A 12,983-nucleotide genomic window follows, 5' to 3' on the forward strand; every position below is an offset into this window, starting at 1 on the left:
CTAGCTTTGTTTATAGGGATGCTTCTTAAGGCCCGCTTGACTGAGCTCTCTGAGATGTCTGACTCTAGTTGAGTGATCATACCATCATGGTTATCTGGGTCATGGGAACTCTCCAAGAGCAAGAAAATGAAATCCTACTTGGGGCTGACTGGTTATCACGGTTAATTTTGTACCACAGCTTGAGGCCCTGGTCATGCTCTTGGATCTACTGATGAGAAGGAGAAACCAGAGGTACTTAGAAAACTCAAGAGAAAAGTCAACTAATGACCTCTCAGGTGATTTTGTGCTGCTGGCATCTGCTCAACATGTGTACTTTTTACTGATATTTAGCTTATTGCTCATTGCAAGCCCCATTCCCTTTACTATACCAATAAGCTTTCACTTCCAATGTGAATTAAACATTTTTCTTACCCACTCTGACTCTTGCTGGATTCCTTTCCAGAAGGCAGCCATTGCACTGGTTCTTTGAGGATTTAGGCTAGTTTGATTCTACAAGTTTTTGTTTTTATTCATTTATCTACTGCAGTTTCCCAAAGCACATGTTCTCGGATAGTAATAGGTGTTACAAAGTTTTTAAAAATTAATTAATTTTTCATTGTGCTGGGTCTTCGTTGCTGCACATGGATGTTCTCTAATTGTAGTGCACAAGCTTCTCATTGTGGTGGCTTCTCTTGTTGTGGACCACAAGCTGTAGGGCTCACGGGCTTTGGTAGTTGTGGCACGTGGGCTTAGTAATTGCAGCTCATGGACTTCGTTGCCCTGTGGCAAGTGGAATCGTCCTGGACCAGGGATTGAACCCATGTCCCCTGCACTGGCAGGCAGACTCTTAACCACTGGACCACCAGGGAAGTCCTGTAACTAAATTTTTAAGGGATTGGGTTTAAAAATGTTAAGCAGCTTTCTTTACTATGGGTTTTATCAGAGTCTTTAACATTATAATGCCCACTGTGGATTTCTATGAAGCAGGGGCTCTAGATGCAGTATCTACCAAACTTATTGACCAAGGAAATTTTTCTTTCTTTCTTTCCCTATGGTACATCTCAAGAACATACTATGTGAAGACACATTTTAGGAGACATTGCTCTCATAAGGGAACTCTAATATCTTGATCCCACTTGGTCAGAGAAAAGGAGTTAGCTTATGTCTCCTGTTCTCTTAGCTGTCTTGCTTTCCACTAAGGGCAAATACAGACCAAAAAAAGGAAAGTAGTTTTCTTTTTGCAGAAAATCTCATTACTTTCCAATGAAAAAAAAACACTTCTTCTCCTAATAAAATGTTAAATATTTTCCTGCAAATCTTTCCCTTTTCAGATACAGTGTATCAGTTAGGACTGCATTTGACTGCATGTAACAGAAACTCAACAGTGGTAGCTCAATAAAATAGGTGTTTTTTTTTTTAACCAAAAAAATCCAAGGTAGGCAGTCCAAGGGTGGGTGCATCTGCTCAAGGTGATCAGCATAGCTTCCTGCTTCACCCGCTTTGTAGTGTGTGTTTTTCATCCTTATGGTTGTAAAAATGGCCACTCAACTTCCAAGCACCCTATCCGTGTTCTATGCAGGAAGAAAGGTATAACAGCATAAGGCAAAAGTCTAAAGGATCTGGTAAACTAAACTGTTTTCCTTTATTAGAAAAGAAATAGCCCTTCTAGAACCCTGCCCAGTTGACTTCTGCTTAAATTTCATTGGCCAGGGGTAGGTCATGTGACCACTTTGAGCTATGTGTATGGGAAGTTGGATTTATTGCTGCCCCAAACAAGGTTGGAGTTCTCCATGTGAGAAAGACTGGGGACAATGGGTATTGGGTAGGATATGAGCAGGGTCTGTTACATACTGCTTAGTTTATTTCTGATTTAAAAACTGACTTTCCCACACTGATCTTTTATAACACATTAAACTCCTTTCTGAAAGAACTCAGAGTTACAAAAGCAAGATTAACAGTATATAATGTTTTGTCATATGTATTATGGACTTAAGCAACTTTTTGGAAAAGCAAGAACCTAATGAATCTGAAACTCAACAATTTAAATTCCTCCAGTTGTCTTGTACTCATTGTATACATTCTGTTGTAACAGTATGTTGACATCATCACTTCTCTTTTATGTGCAAAGCTTTATACAGTCTGTGTGTGAGAATATTTGCTACATAAGAAGTCAACATTAATAACTATAAACTTCATTTGAATATTCATCCAGTAGACTAAGTTTCTTAAGGACAGAGTAAGTGTCTGACTTATTTACTCCCACTGCCTAGCAGTTAATGGATGATCAATAAATATTGCTGAATGATGTGAGTGAATGAGTGAATGTCTGAGATATCCAGAAGACGTATCAGGGTTATCAACGAAGATCCAGCCTCAGAGTAGGCAAGGACTAACCTGCCAGGTGAAAAGATAGCAGAAAAATAGAACAGTCAGCAGTTGATTCAGAAGCAACTTGTTGTGGATTCTTAGAGAAAGTGAAAGCTTTTCCTCTAATAAGAGAAACAAGACAAGGATCCTCACTCTCACCAGTTGTATTAAATATAGTATTGGAAGTCTTTGTCAAAGCAATTAGACTAGAAAAAGAAATAAAAGGTATGCAAGTTGGGAAAAAAGTAAAACTGTCACTATTTGCAGATGATGATGCTATGTAAAGAAAATGCTGAAGACTTCATTAAAAAAAACTGTTAAAATTAATAAATGAATTCAGTAAAGTTGCAGGACAGAAAATAAGTACACAGAAATCTGTTGCATTTCTATATACTAATAATAAACTATCAGAGAATTTAAAGGAAAAAATTCCATTTGCAGTTGCATCAAGAAGAATAAAATACTTAGGAATAATTTTAACCAGATTTGCATATCAAAAAACATGACATTAAAGAAGACACAAATAAATGTAAAGTTATTCCATGCTTATGGATTGGAAAAGTTAAATTGTTGAAATTTCCTTTCTATCCAAAGCAGTGTACAGATTAATGCAATCCTTAACAAAATTCCAATGGCATTTTTTCCCACAGAAATAGAATGAACAATCCCAAAATTTCTATGGAAACATTAAAAACTTGAATAACCAAAGCAACCTTGAGAAAGATGAACAAAACTGGAGTCATCATGCTCCCTGATTTCAAACTATATACAGAGCTATAATAAGACAGTATCATATTAGCATAAAAACAGATGCACAGATCAATGGAACAGCACAGAGAGCCCAGAAATAAACCTGTATATATGATCAATTAATTTATGACAAAGGAGTCAAGAATATACAGAGGGGAAAGGAGAGTTTCTTCAATAAATGGTGTTGGGATAATTGAACAGCCACATGCAAAAAAATGAAACTGTACCACTATTTTACACCCTACACAAAAACTAACTCAAAATAGTTTAAAGATTGGAGCATAAGACCTAAACTGTGAAACTCCTAAAAGAAAATATGTGTGGTAACCTCTTTGTCACAGGTCTTGGTGATGATTATTTTGAATTTGACATCAAAAGCAAAGACAACAAAAGCAAAAATAAACATGTAGGATCACATCAAACTAAAAAAGTTCTGCATAGCAAAGAAAGCCATCAACAAAACAAAAAGGCAACCTACTGAATGGGAGAAAATATTTGCAAGTCATATATCTGATAGGGGGCTAATATCTAAAATATATAAAGAACTCATACGACTCAATAGTAAAAAACCAAACCAATTAAAAAACGGGCAGAAGATCTGAATATTTTCCCAAAGAAGACATTGAATGGTCAACAGGTACGTGAAAAGATGCTCTGTATCACTAATCATCAGAAATGCAAATAAAAACCACAGTGACATACCACCTCACACCCGTTAGAATGGGTGTTATCAAAACGACTAGAAATGACAAGTGTTGGTGAGGTTATAGAAAAAAGAGAGCCCTTGTTGGGAATGTAAATTGGTGTAGCCACTATGGAAAGTAGTTTGGAGAGTTCTCAAGAAAATTAAAACTACCATATTAAAAAAAAAAAAAAAAAAACAAAACTACCATATTACCCAGCAATTCCACTTCTGGGTATTTATCTGAAGAAACAAAAAACACTAACTCAAAAAGATGTATGCCACCTTCATGTTCATAGCAGCATTATTTTGAATAGCCAAAATTTGGGAACAATTTAAGTGTTCATCAATGGATGATTGGATAAAGAAATTGTGAAATACACACAAACAATGGAAGATTACTCAGCCGTAAAAAAGAATGAAATCTTGCCATTTGTGACAACATGGAAAGACCTTGAGGGCATTATGCTTAGTAAAATAAGTGAGACAGGAGAAGACAAATACTAATGATATTTCTTGTATGTGGAATCTATAAATGCATACATACACCCAAATTCATAGATACAGAGAACAGATTGGTGGTGGCCAGAGATGGGATCAGGGTAGATGGGAGAAATGGGTGAATTGTTTTTATTTTGTTTTTTAGTTTAAATAAACAGAATTTTATTTTTTTTCATTTATTTTTATTAGTTGGAGGCTAGTTACTTTACAATATTGTAGTGGTTTTTGCCATACATTGACATGAATCAGCCATGGATGCATTTTTTAATTCAAATATGAGTGTTATGCATGTACATGAAAAGAAAGTGTAATAACTTGTTTTGTTCATTAATACAGCTTAAGGCTGTATACTGAGAATTTTAAGAGTATATAACAACACATATATCTATTCCTTCACAAGGAAACCAACAAAAGACAGATTTAAAAATATAGCAGTGGCTGAAAAGTTAAAAGACCATTTAGAGGGGCTTTCCTGGTGGTCCAGTGGTTAAAACTTCACCTTCCAATGCAGGGGGTGTGGGTTAAATCCCTGGTCAAGGATCTAAGATCCCATATGCCTTGAGGCCAAAAAACATAAAACAGAAGCATTATTGTAACAAACTCAATAGAGTTTTTTAAAAAGACCATTTAGAAACTCTTACAACTCAATAGCAGTAAAAAACAAATAATCTGATATTAAAATTCACAGAGGATTTGAATAGATATTTTTCCAGAAAAGACATCCAAATGGCCAACAGGTACATAAGAATATGCTCTACATCACTAATCATCAGGGAAATGCAAATCCAAACCAAAATAAGATATCATCTTACACCTGTCAGGATGATTATTATAAAAAAGACAAGAGATAACAAGTGTTGGTGAGAATGTAGAGAAAAGGGAACCCTTGTGCACTGTTGATGGAAATGTAAATTGGTACAGTGGAAAACAGTATGGAGGTTCTTAAAAAAAAATAAAAATATAACCCCAATATGATCCAGCAGTTGTATGTTTGGCTATATAGCTGAAGGAAATGAAAACACTATCTCAAAGAAATATCTGCACCATCATGTTCTTTGCAGTATTATTACCCACAGTAGTCAAGACATGAGAACAATCTAATTATCCATCGTCAGATGAATAGATAAAGAAGATGTGATGCACACATACACAGACAAAATATTATTCAGCCATAAAAAAGAGGAAATGGTTGCAAATACCTTGGGATTACAGTGTCAGAGGACATCGTAACCTATGTGAAATGCTTCTGCCAATTGAAATGTAATCCTGAGTAAAATACCTTCAATCTACCTACCTGAAAAGTGTGCTTGTTAGCTCAGTGGTATGGACATAAGGAAAGGACATATTTGGGGACAGATGATTACCACACAAAAGTTTGTATTTGAATGTTTATACCAGCATTATTCATAATAGCGCCAAATTGAAAATAACCCAAAGTCCATCGGTTGGTGAAATGAAATATTTATTCAATCATAAAAAGAATGAAGTACATGCTGCAACATGGATGAACCTTGAAAACATCATGCTGAGAGAAAGAAGTCAGTCACAAAAGATCACATATTCTATGATTCCATTTATTTAAAAAGTCCAGAATTGGCAAATCCCTAGAGACAGAAAGTAGATTAGTGGTCGGCAGGGGCTGGGGATGAGAGAATGGGAAGTGATTGCTAATGTGTACTGGGTTTCTCGGGGGGTTGCAGAAATATGTTCTAAAGTGAGATCGAGTATTTGCACAACTTTGAGTATACTAAATACAACTGAATTTTACACTTTAAATGGGTTAAATTGAGGGTATGTAAATATATCTTAATTTAAAAATGCATTAGCACAACAACAACCATAGTGGTGGTTACTCAGGCTGCCTGGCTAACATTTGAGTCCTTCAGTCCCTGGTGGGTTGGGCTCAGAGAGGAAATCTAGTAGGGGACGGGACAGGGGGCAGGGCAGGGGGCAGGCCTAAAGGAGTGACTCAGTGAAGCAATTCAAGGAGGAAGACTGCAAAGGCTCTGTAGCAAGGAAGGAATTCCTAGTGCCCTTCCCTACCACACACAGCCCTCTGGCTTCTCCCTTTTTTTGGTTGGCAGCTAATGAATCTCTTCTCCCAGGCTTGTGCTATTGGGCACACTGCCCCTTCAGTCACAGGAAAAGCAGCTTTTGGGTCTCTGGGCAGCCGTACTGGGTCTTGTGCTGATCAAACAGTTTGGTCAGGGCCTTCATATAGAGGGCGTGGTATTTGTCCACCATCTCCTGGCTTGGTTTTTCGATTTTGGGCAGAGGCAGAGGCTCCCCCACTGCCAAGAGAGATGGGAAAAGAGAAGGGTCAAGTGTTAGAATCTTTTCTTTTTTTAACCTCCTTCTCCTTCCCTGGGCCCAATCCTTTCATATCCCAAGTCAGCTCCCAACTTCTCCCCCTAGGCTGTTCTCTTCTTTGGTGGTGGAGGGTGTGGAGATTGGGAAGGCCTGAGGTTGAGGTTGAGGAAAAGCTGAGCTGGCCTAGGGGCTGAGAGCAGGACTCACCCACAGTGACGATAGGCAGCGGGTATGGCAGGAGCCCAGTGGAGCCTTGGCGGAAGCCTCGTCCATAGAAGATGCAAAAGTAGAAACCAAACACCTGGCGGAAGTAGCTCTGGAACTTGTACATATAGCTGTCCTTATGGAACACCACCTGATCATACACCTCGGTTTCTCCAAAACTGTAGGTGGGGACCAGATGAGCCCTGTAAGAAAACCCTGATTTATTTCCCAAACACACCCTGGAGTGGAGAACCCCCCAGGAAAAACTTTTGTTCCTGGCCAGGCTCCCATCTATTATAAAATCCCTGTGGTGTAAAACATTTCTTCTTGCACTGAATACGGCTCCTGTATTTATTATCTCTTTTTCCTGAAATTTTCAAGGCCAGTGAGAATACTCTCTCTGGGCCAGGATCATAAGAACAAGATATGGGGGCAGAAATCCACAGGAACCCACATTGCATAAAGAAAAAGCTTCCAGGAGGTGTCCTGAAGGGGAATATCTATTAGGATATTCTAATATCTATTAGGATACACAGAGTACAAGATGATGGTTTGGCACAGATGTGTATGTATATGTATGAGGTGCCTCTTGCCTGCAGGGACTGTGCATAAGGTGTTCTGTCCTAGGTCTTGAGATTAGAGCAGAGTAAGGTTGTTTCCCTCTCACAGGGCCATGGGAATCCACCCTGACAGAGCCCTATGTAGTAAAGCAGGCTCCTTATGTCTTCCTGTGAGAGTAAGGGCAACAGTCTCTCTTACACAAATCTTTGTGAATTACTACCAGCGATCTCTTAGTGTTTTGGCATATGTTACCTTTTTTGGTTCCTCACAGCAGAGACAGTGGAAAAACACACCAAGGGGTTATTTTCTTTTTTCTACAGCTCCAGAAGCCCAGGTTCAGGAGGGGGAGGGTCACATAGGTATTCAGTGAGTGGCAGGAGCTGGACTAGAACCTAGGTCTCTTTCCTCCCAGCTCAGAGCTCTCTCCACCACATCATGCTCCAAACTGACAAACAGGCCACTCAGACAAGGTCCTTAGAAGAAGTACTTCCTTCCCCTCTTCTGGGAAGCTGTTATAGGACAGTTGTCCCTGTGTCCAGTGAACTGGCATGCTGACATTATGGAGCCCCCACAGCTCTAGCCTTGGATTCCTACTCTTTGCGTGCATACTAAGTCGCTTCAGTTGTGTCCAACTCTGTGCGACCTATGGGCCGTAGCCTGACAGGCTCCTCTGTCCAAGGGATTTTACAGGTGAAATACTGGAGTGGGTTGCCATTTCCTTCTCCAGGGGATCTTTCTGACCCAGGGATTGAACCCAGGTCTCTTATGTCTCCTGCATTAGCAGGCAGGTTCTTTACCACTAGCTACACCTGGGAAGTCCCTCCTGCTCTTTACTTCCTCTCTTTACCCTTGATGCAGGAGACTCGGGTTTGATCCCTGGGTCAGGAAGATCCCCTGAAGGAGAGCATGGCAACCCACTCCAGTATTCTTGCCTGGAGAATCCCATGGACAGAGGAGCCTGTCAGGCTATAGTCCATAGGGTCCCAAAGAGTTGGTCCCTGACTGAAGTGGGGCTTCCCTGTTGGCTCAGTGGTAAAGAAACTGGCTGCAATACAGAAGACAATGGTTCGATCTCTGGGTCAGGAAGACCTCCTGGAGAAGGGAATGGCAACTTACTCCAGTATTCTCACCAGTAAAATCCCATGGACAGAGGAGCCTGGCGGGCCCCAGTCCATAGGGTCTTAAAGAGTGAGACACGACTAGAGAAACTTAGCATGCACAGCAGAGTGGCTAACGTTTATCTCTTACTGCGTGCCAGGCACATGGTAGGTGTTTTATGTGGATAAACTCTTTTAAACCCCACAATAATCCTATGAAACAGGTACAATTGTTAGTAGCCACATGATGAAGAGGAAAGCAGCAAGGCTCAGAATGGCTGAATAACCTGTCCCAGAATTCACAGTAAGCCATGGGACCGGAGTTTGAAATTAGGGCCCCTGACTCCAGACCCAACATGCATACTCACCATAATGTACTGCTTCTTGCAATTACCATTAACAGATATAGATATCAATGTTGCTAGAGATGATGTGGACATCATCTGTGTCTTAGGCGAGCCCTAGCCAAGCCCTCTGATAATGAATCTGGATCTCTGGTTGGCTTTCTGGGAACTGGTCCAGCTAGCTCCAAAGGAGTGGATGACCTAAGTCTCTTTGAAATTCTACAGTCATCTCTTCCACTCACTAGTAAGTTTTATGAGGGTAAGACTCGTGTCTGATTCATCTTGGCATCGCCTACCAGGTCATGCTGCTCAGAGGCCACCCACCTCTGCCCAGGGAGGGACACCTACCCATTCTGGAGTGCTATGCGCACAAAGCCCTTGCGTTTCTGGAGGATGAGCGTGGTGGTGTTGGGCGCACTCTGCATGGCCTCTCCCACTCCTCCAATTACAATGCCCACAAGGTTGCCAGTGCCATGGCTCAGCAGGTAGTCAATAGCTGGCTGACTCACAGAGCAGACACCTGAGGAGAGCCAAGGAGCAATGAGAGGAGCAAAAGGATCAAGAGAGGGGAGAATGGCTGAGGGGGAATACCCTCTGCTTGACTCACTGGCTTGTGTGCCCTCCTTTCCCATGGGACCCAGAAGGAGAATCAATGAACGGAACAAAGGGTATGGAGAAGAGAGGGCTAAGACAAGCAAATGCAGCACATTTCACTTTGAGGCAATATTTCCAGTTCGCAGGAGGCACTGGGTCAAAACTATAGTAGGAAGGGGGAAAACCAGAAAGACTTTCTAAACCCCCAACTGTAATTCTACCCTTTTCTTTTCCTGGATTGCCACTAATAGCAACAGCTATTATTTATGGAGCACATACTCTTTGGCAGGTGCTATCTTGGGTGTTTTACTTGTATTGTCTCATTTAATCATCACGCCACATCTGAGGTTAGACTATTATCATCAGCACCACTTTACAAATGAGGAGACTGAGACCAATGGAGGTTCAGTAGCTTGCCAAGACCACACAGTAAGCGGCACAGCCAGGATTTGACCCCAGGCAGTTTGCTCTACAACATGTGCTTTTTAACTACTGTGCTATGATGGCAGGAGTCCGGGATGAGAGGGGGCTGAAAAGGAGGGGTGGGGCTTGAAAAGGTGTATTTCCAAGTGGGGAGATGAGCCAGAAACTCTAGTAAGTATGGTCAGAAGCACCTTTGGCCATGAGGTACTCCCTAATAAAGGGGATCTTGAAGAACCAGGACAGCGTGGCCAGATGGGGAGTGATGCCTGGAAAGATCTTCGAGAAGCCTGTGGCCTCAGTGCATAAGTTACAGAAGGCGCCGAAGGTCAAGATGCCGTGGGGGTGAACTCCCATGAGATAGTTGTGCTCAGGTGATAGATCTTTAGTCTTCAGGATCTGCAGCCACGGAGAGAAATGTCAAAGGTGACAAAATGAGATCACACAAGAAAGCAAGGGTGAAGATGCCTTAGAGGGTTCAGGGAACTCTCTAAAGCAGAACTTTTCAACAGAGAGGCCAGGAGTGGCTTTGAGGGGGTCAAGATATCTGACTCCTCACCCTCTGGGAGACCAGTAGGATTGGGGGCACCTACAACTGCTGGGCTCCTTGCCTGTGACTGGAAAGCAGTCTCTGCCCTTTAGGCATGGGATCATTTTCTGTGAGTGCTGTTATATGAAAAAGGTTGGCAAAAATCTTGGCAGTATCTCTTATCTACTCCAAAGAGTGCACAGGGGAGCAGCATAGCAGTACATTTCTAGAACCTCTTCCTGGTATTTTCTCCCCCAACTCCCTACCAGGGCTAGTTTACTGAGTTTTGAAAACCAGCTTAGATATCACTTTGTTTATGAAGCCTTTCCTTACACCTCATCTGAACTACTTGTGTACCTTGTACCAAACCATGAATATGTACTCATCTGTCCTCCCCATTGGATGTGAACTTTTTAATGGCAGAGGACTGCATCCGACTCACTTCTCTTTACCCCAAACTATGTGGTATAGAGTAGGTTTTCAATCAGTGTTTGTTAAACTGATCTGAACTGTACTTGTGTTTCTGCCTGCATCCTCTGGTAGGTCATGCCTACCAGGACATCCAAAGTATATTAGCAGTGTAGCAAATGCCCAGTAGCAATGTTGGACCCTGAAGTCTGTCTAGCCTGCACTGAGACTTCTCTGAGATGCTCACTTTCCTTATGGACAGCCCTAGTCATTTAGCATCAATGCTTAGTATTTGGGGAACTGTGAGGGATGCTGGGGAAGAGACACTTACGGAAATGGGAAAATAGTCCCTGATGTGGGTCCAGGCACTCCAGTTCCTTACCCAAGCTGATCGCCTGCCACCTGAGATAGAAATATCAGTAGGGGATGTGTCTGTGTGTGCCAAGCCCAGCCCTCTCACTCACCCAGCACTTCCAGAGCAGCCTGGAAGGACTATAGCTCTGCTAGGGAAGTGGAAAAGGAAGAGACCCCAGGATGGTCCTGGCTGGCCCAGCTCCTCTCCTGTGGCTCCGAGAACTTGTATGAGAGGTCTGTGGCATGGTAAGTGGAACTCCTTGGTTACAGGTTGAGGTGGAACATTCTTAAATCCTGTTATTTCTAGGTCCATGAGTCTTACCTTGCTCTGGGGTCTTCCAGTCCAGGAGTAGCCAGGCAAAGTAAAGGGCTGGTAGTGGCCACCAGGATGTAAACAGGAGGTAAATGGCCAATGGCTGCAAGATCCAAACTGATGAGGGAACTGATCAGACCAAATTTGTGCTGCCAGCAGAACTTGACCATGTCCAGCCCTATTAAGAGCCCTCCAAACTCTCCAAGCCCCTGGTCCTGGCCTTCTGCACAATCCAGCTCCTGCCTGTCCATCAGCCACATCCACCTGTCCTTTCCCTCTTTCATCTACCATACACACCAGCCCTATTTCTTTGCTTACCTCTCATCTCTGTCCACCTGCCTGCTCACCATCCCCCCACTCCTGCTCCCTGCCTGCTACCAGCTTTTCACCCACTGCTTCCATTAATACACTGTCTTTCCCCTCATCTGTTTCCCTCCCTATTCCTCACCCGTGAATGCTTGTTAAACCACTAGCTCACCCTCCCTTGCCCATATAGTATCGATATCTCTCCATACTCCCTGCATACAGCATCTGCAGCCCTCTATTCTTGCCCATTCACCATTCCTTCCATTATCTGTCTCCCCTTCCACCCCAACCATGCTACTACCGCTCCCCTCCCAGAATGGAAAATCCAATGGTTCAAACACAGGTTATACTTCTCTGTCTTTAATGCTAATGTTTCTGCCCGACTCCCCATGCTACCTTAAGATTACAGATGTATCATCTTATTCCATGGGCCTCATTTCTCCTCTCCAGATAGTGAGGGTTAGGAAGGGGCTGAAATTAGCTAGATCTGCTCAGAAGTATCATGACTCTGTTCTACCTCCCCCCACTCCTCCTGTCTTTACTGCCTCCGAGGTTCTATCTTTTCCTTCTCAGGGCACTCAGGGAGCTCAAGACTCCTTGACCAGAGATGAGACTTCCCATGAGCATAAAAATTGCCCCAGATCTGGTCCTGGCCTCTGATTATGGCTTCTTGCCATGCTCTCTTGGATCAGTACTCACATATGACAAGGTAGCTCAGGGGCCATTGCAGAAGTACCAGACTCTGGAAATGCTTAGGCTGCTGAAAACAAGGCATTGTGCTCAGGAGCCTGAAGGAAGTGAAGATCCCAGAATGGTGTTCCAACCAAAGGTGCCACTAGCCTCTGGAAGCTCGCTCAGTAGCGAACACATATGATTATGAGGGTTTCACCTGCCCTGTCCGTTCTTTGTTCTGCCCCATATCTACCACCCACTGAAGTGGGCAGGCCCTGGAGTATAAGGACAGTCTTAACAGATCTGAGCTCTGGCCCCTGCCCGTTTACCCTTTGACTCTCTTTCCTGGGATTATTAGGACATCAGGGCGGAGAAAAGGTGAGGAGTGCTATTATCCAGTCCTAGTGACCCAGAGGTCCAGTGAAGGGAAACACCCCTCACATCACAGGTTACTCTGAAATTGTAGGGGTTGTGACCTCAGAGAGATGGCTAGTGGGAAGGGAGCACGGAGAGTTTGTGGAGTTGGGGGCACCTAGAGCTAGGTGTCTGTTGAAGCTGTTGCCCTGAGACAGCCTGGTTTGGGGATGTCCCT

At 42.8% G+C, this 12,983-nt stretch overlaps 1 protein-coding gene across 2 annotated transcripts; it reads right to left on the bottom strand.

Annotated features, from left to right (window-relative positions):
• Positions 1-5,837: 5,837 nt before the first annotated feature.
• On the bottom strand, positions 5,838-12,604 carry AWAT1 (acyl-CoA wax alcohol acyltransferase 1). Of its 2 annotated transcripts, none has more exons than XM_043895649.1 (7): positions 12,419-12,604; positions 11,423-11,530; positions 11,078-11,148; positions 10,004-10,208; positions 9,144-9,315; positions 6,797-6,972; positions 5,838-6,570 (listed from the first exon to the last, which is right to left on the bottom strand). In XM_043895649.1, the coding sequence occupies exons 1-7, from the start codon at positions 12,492-12,494 to the stop codon at positions 6,416-6,418; spliced, it is 963 nt and encodes a 320-aa protein (XP_043751584.1). In that variant the 5' UTR covers positions 12,495-12,604; the 3' UTR covers positions 5,838-6,415. The 2 variants fall into 2 exon arrangements, with proteins under 2 accessions (XP_043751584.1, XP_043751583.1); XM_043895648.1 differs by having other exon boundaries at positions 6,797-6,996; positions 12,419-12,603.
• Positions 12,605-12,983: the final 379 nt, after the last annotated feature.

Source organism: Cervus elaphus, chromosome X, assembly GCF_910594005.1.
Source record: "Cervus elaphus chromosome X, mCerEla1.1, whole genome shotgun sequence".
NCBI lineage: Eukaryota > Metazoa > Chordata > Mammalia > Artiodactyla > Cervidae > Cervus > Cervus elaphus.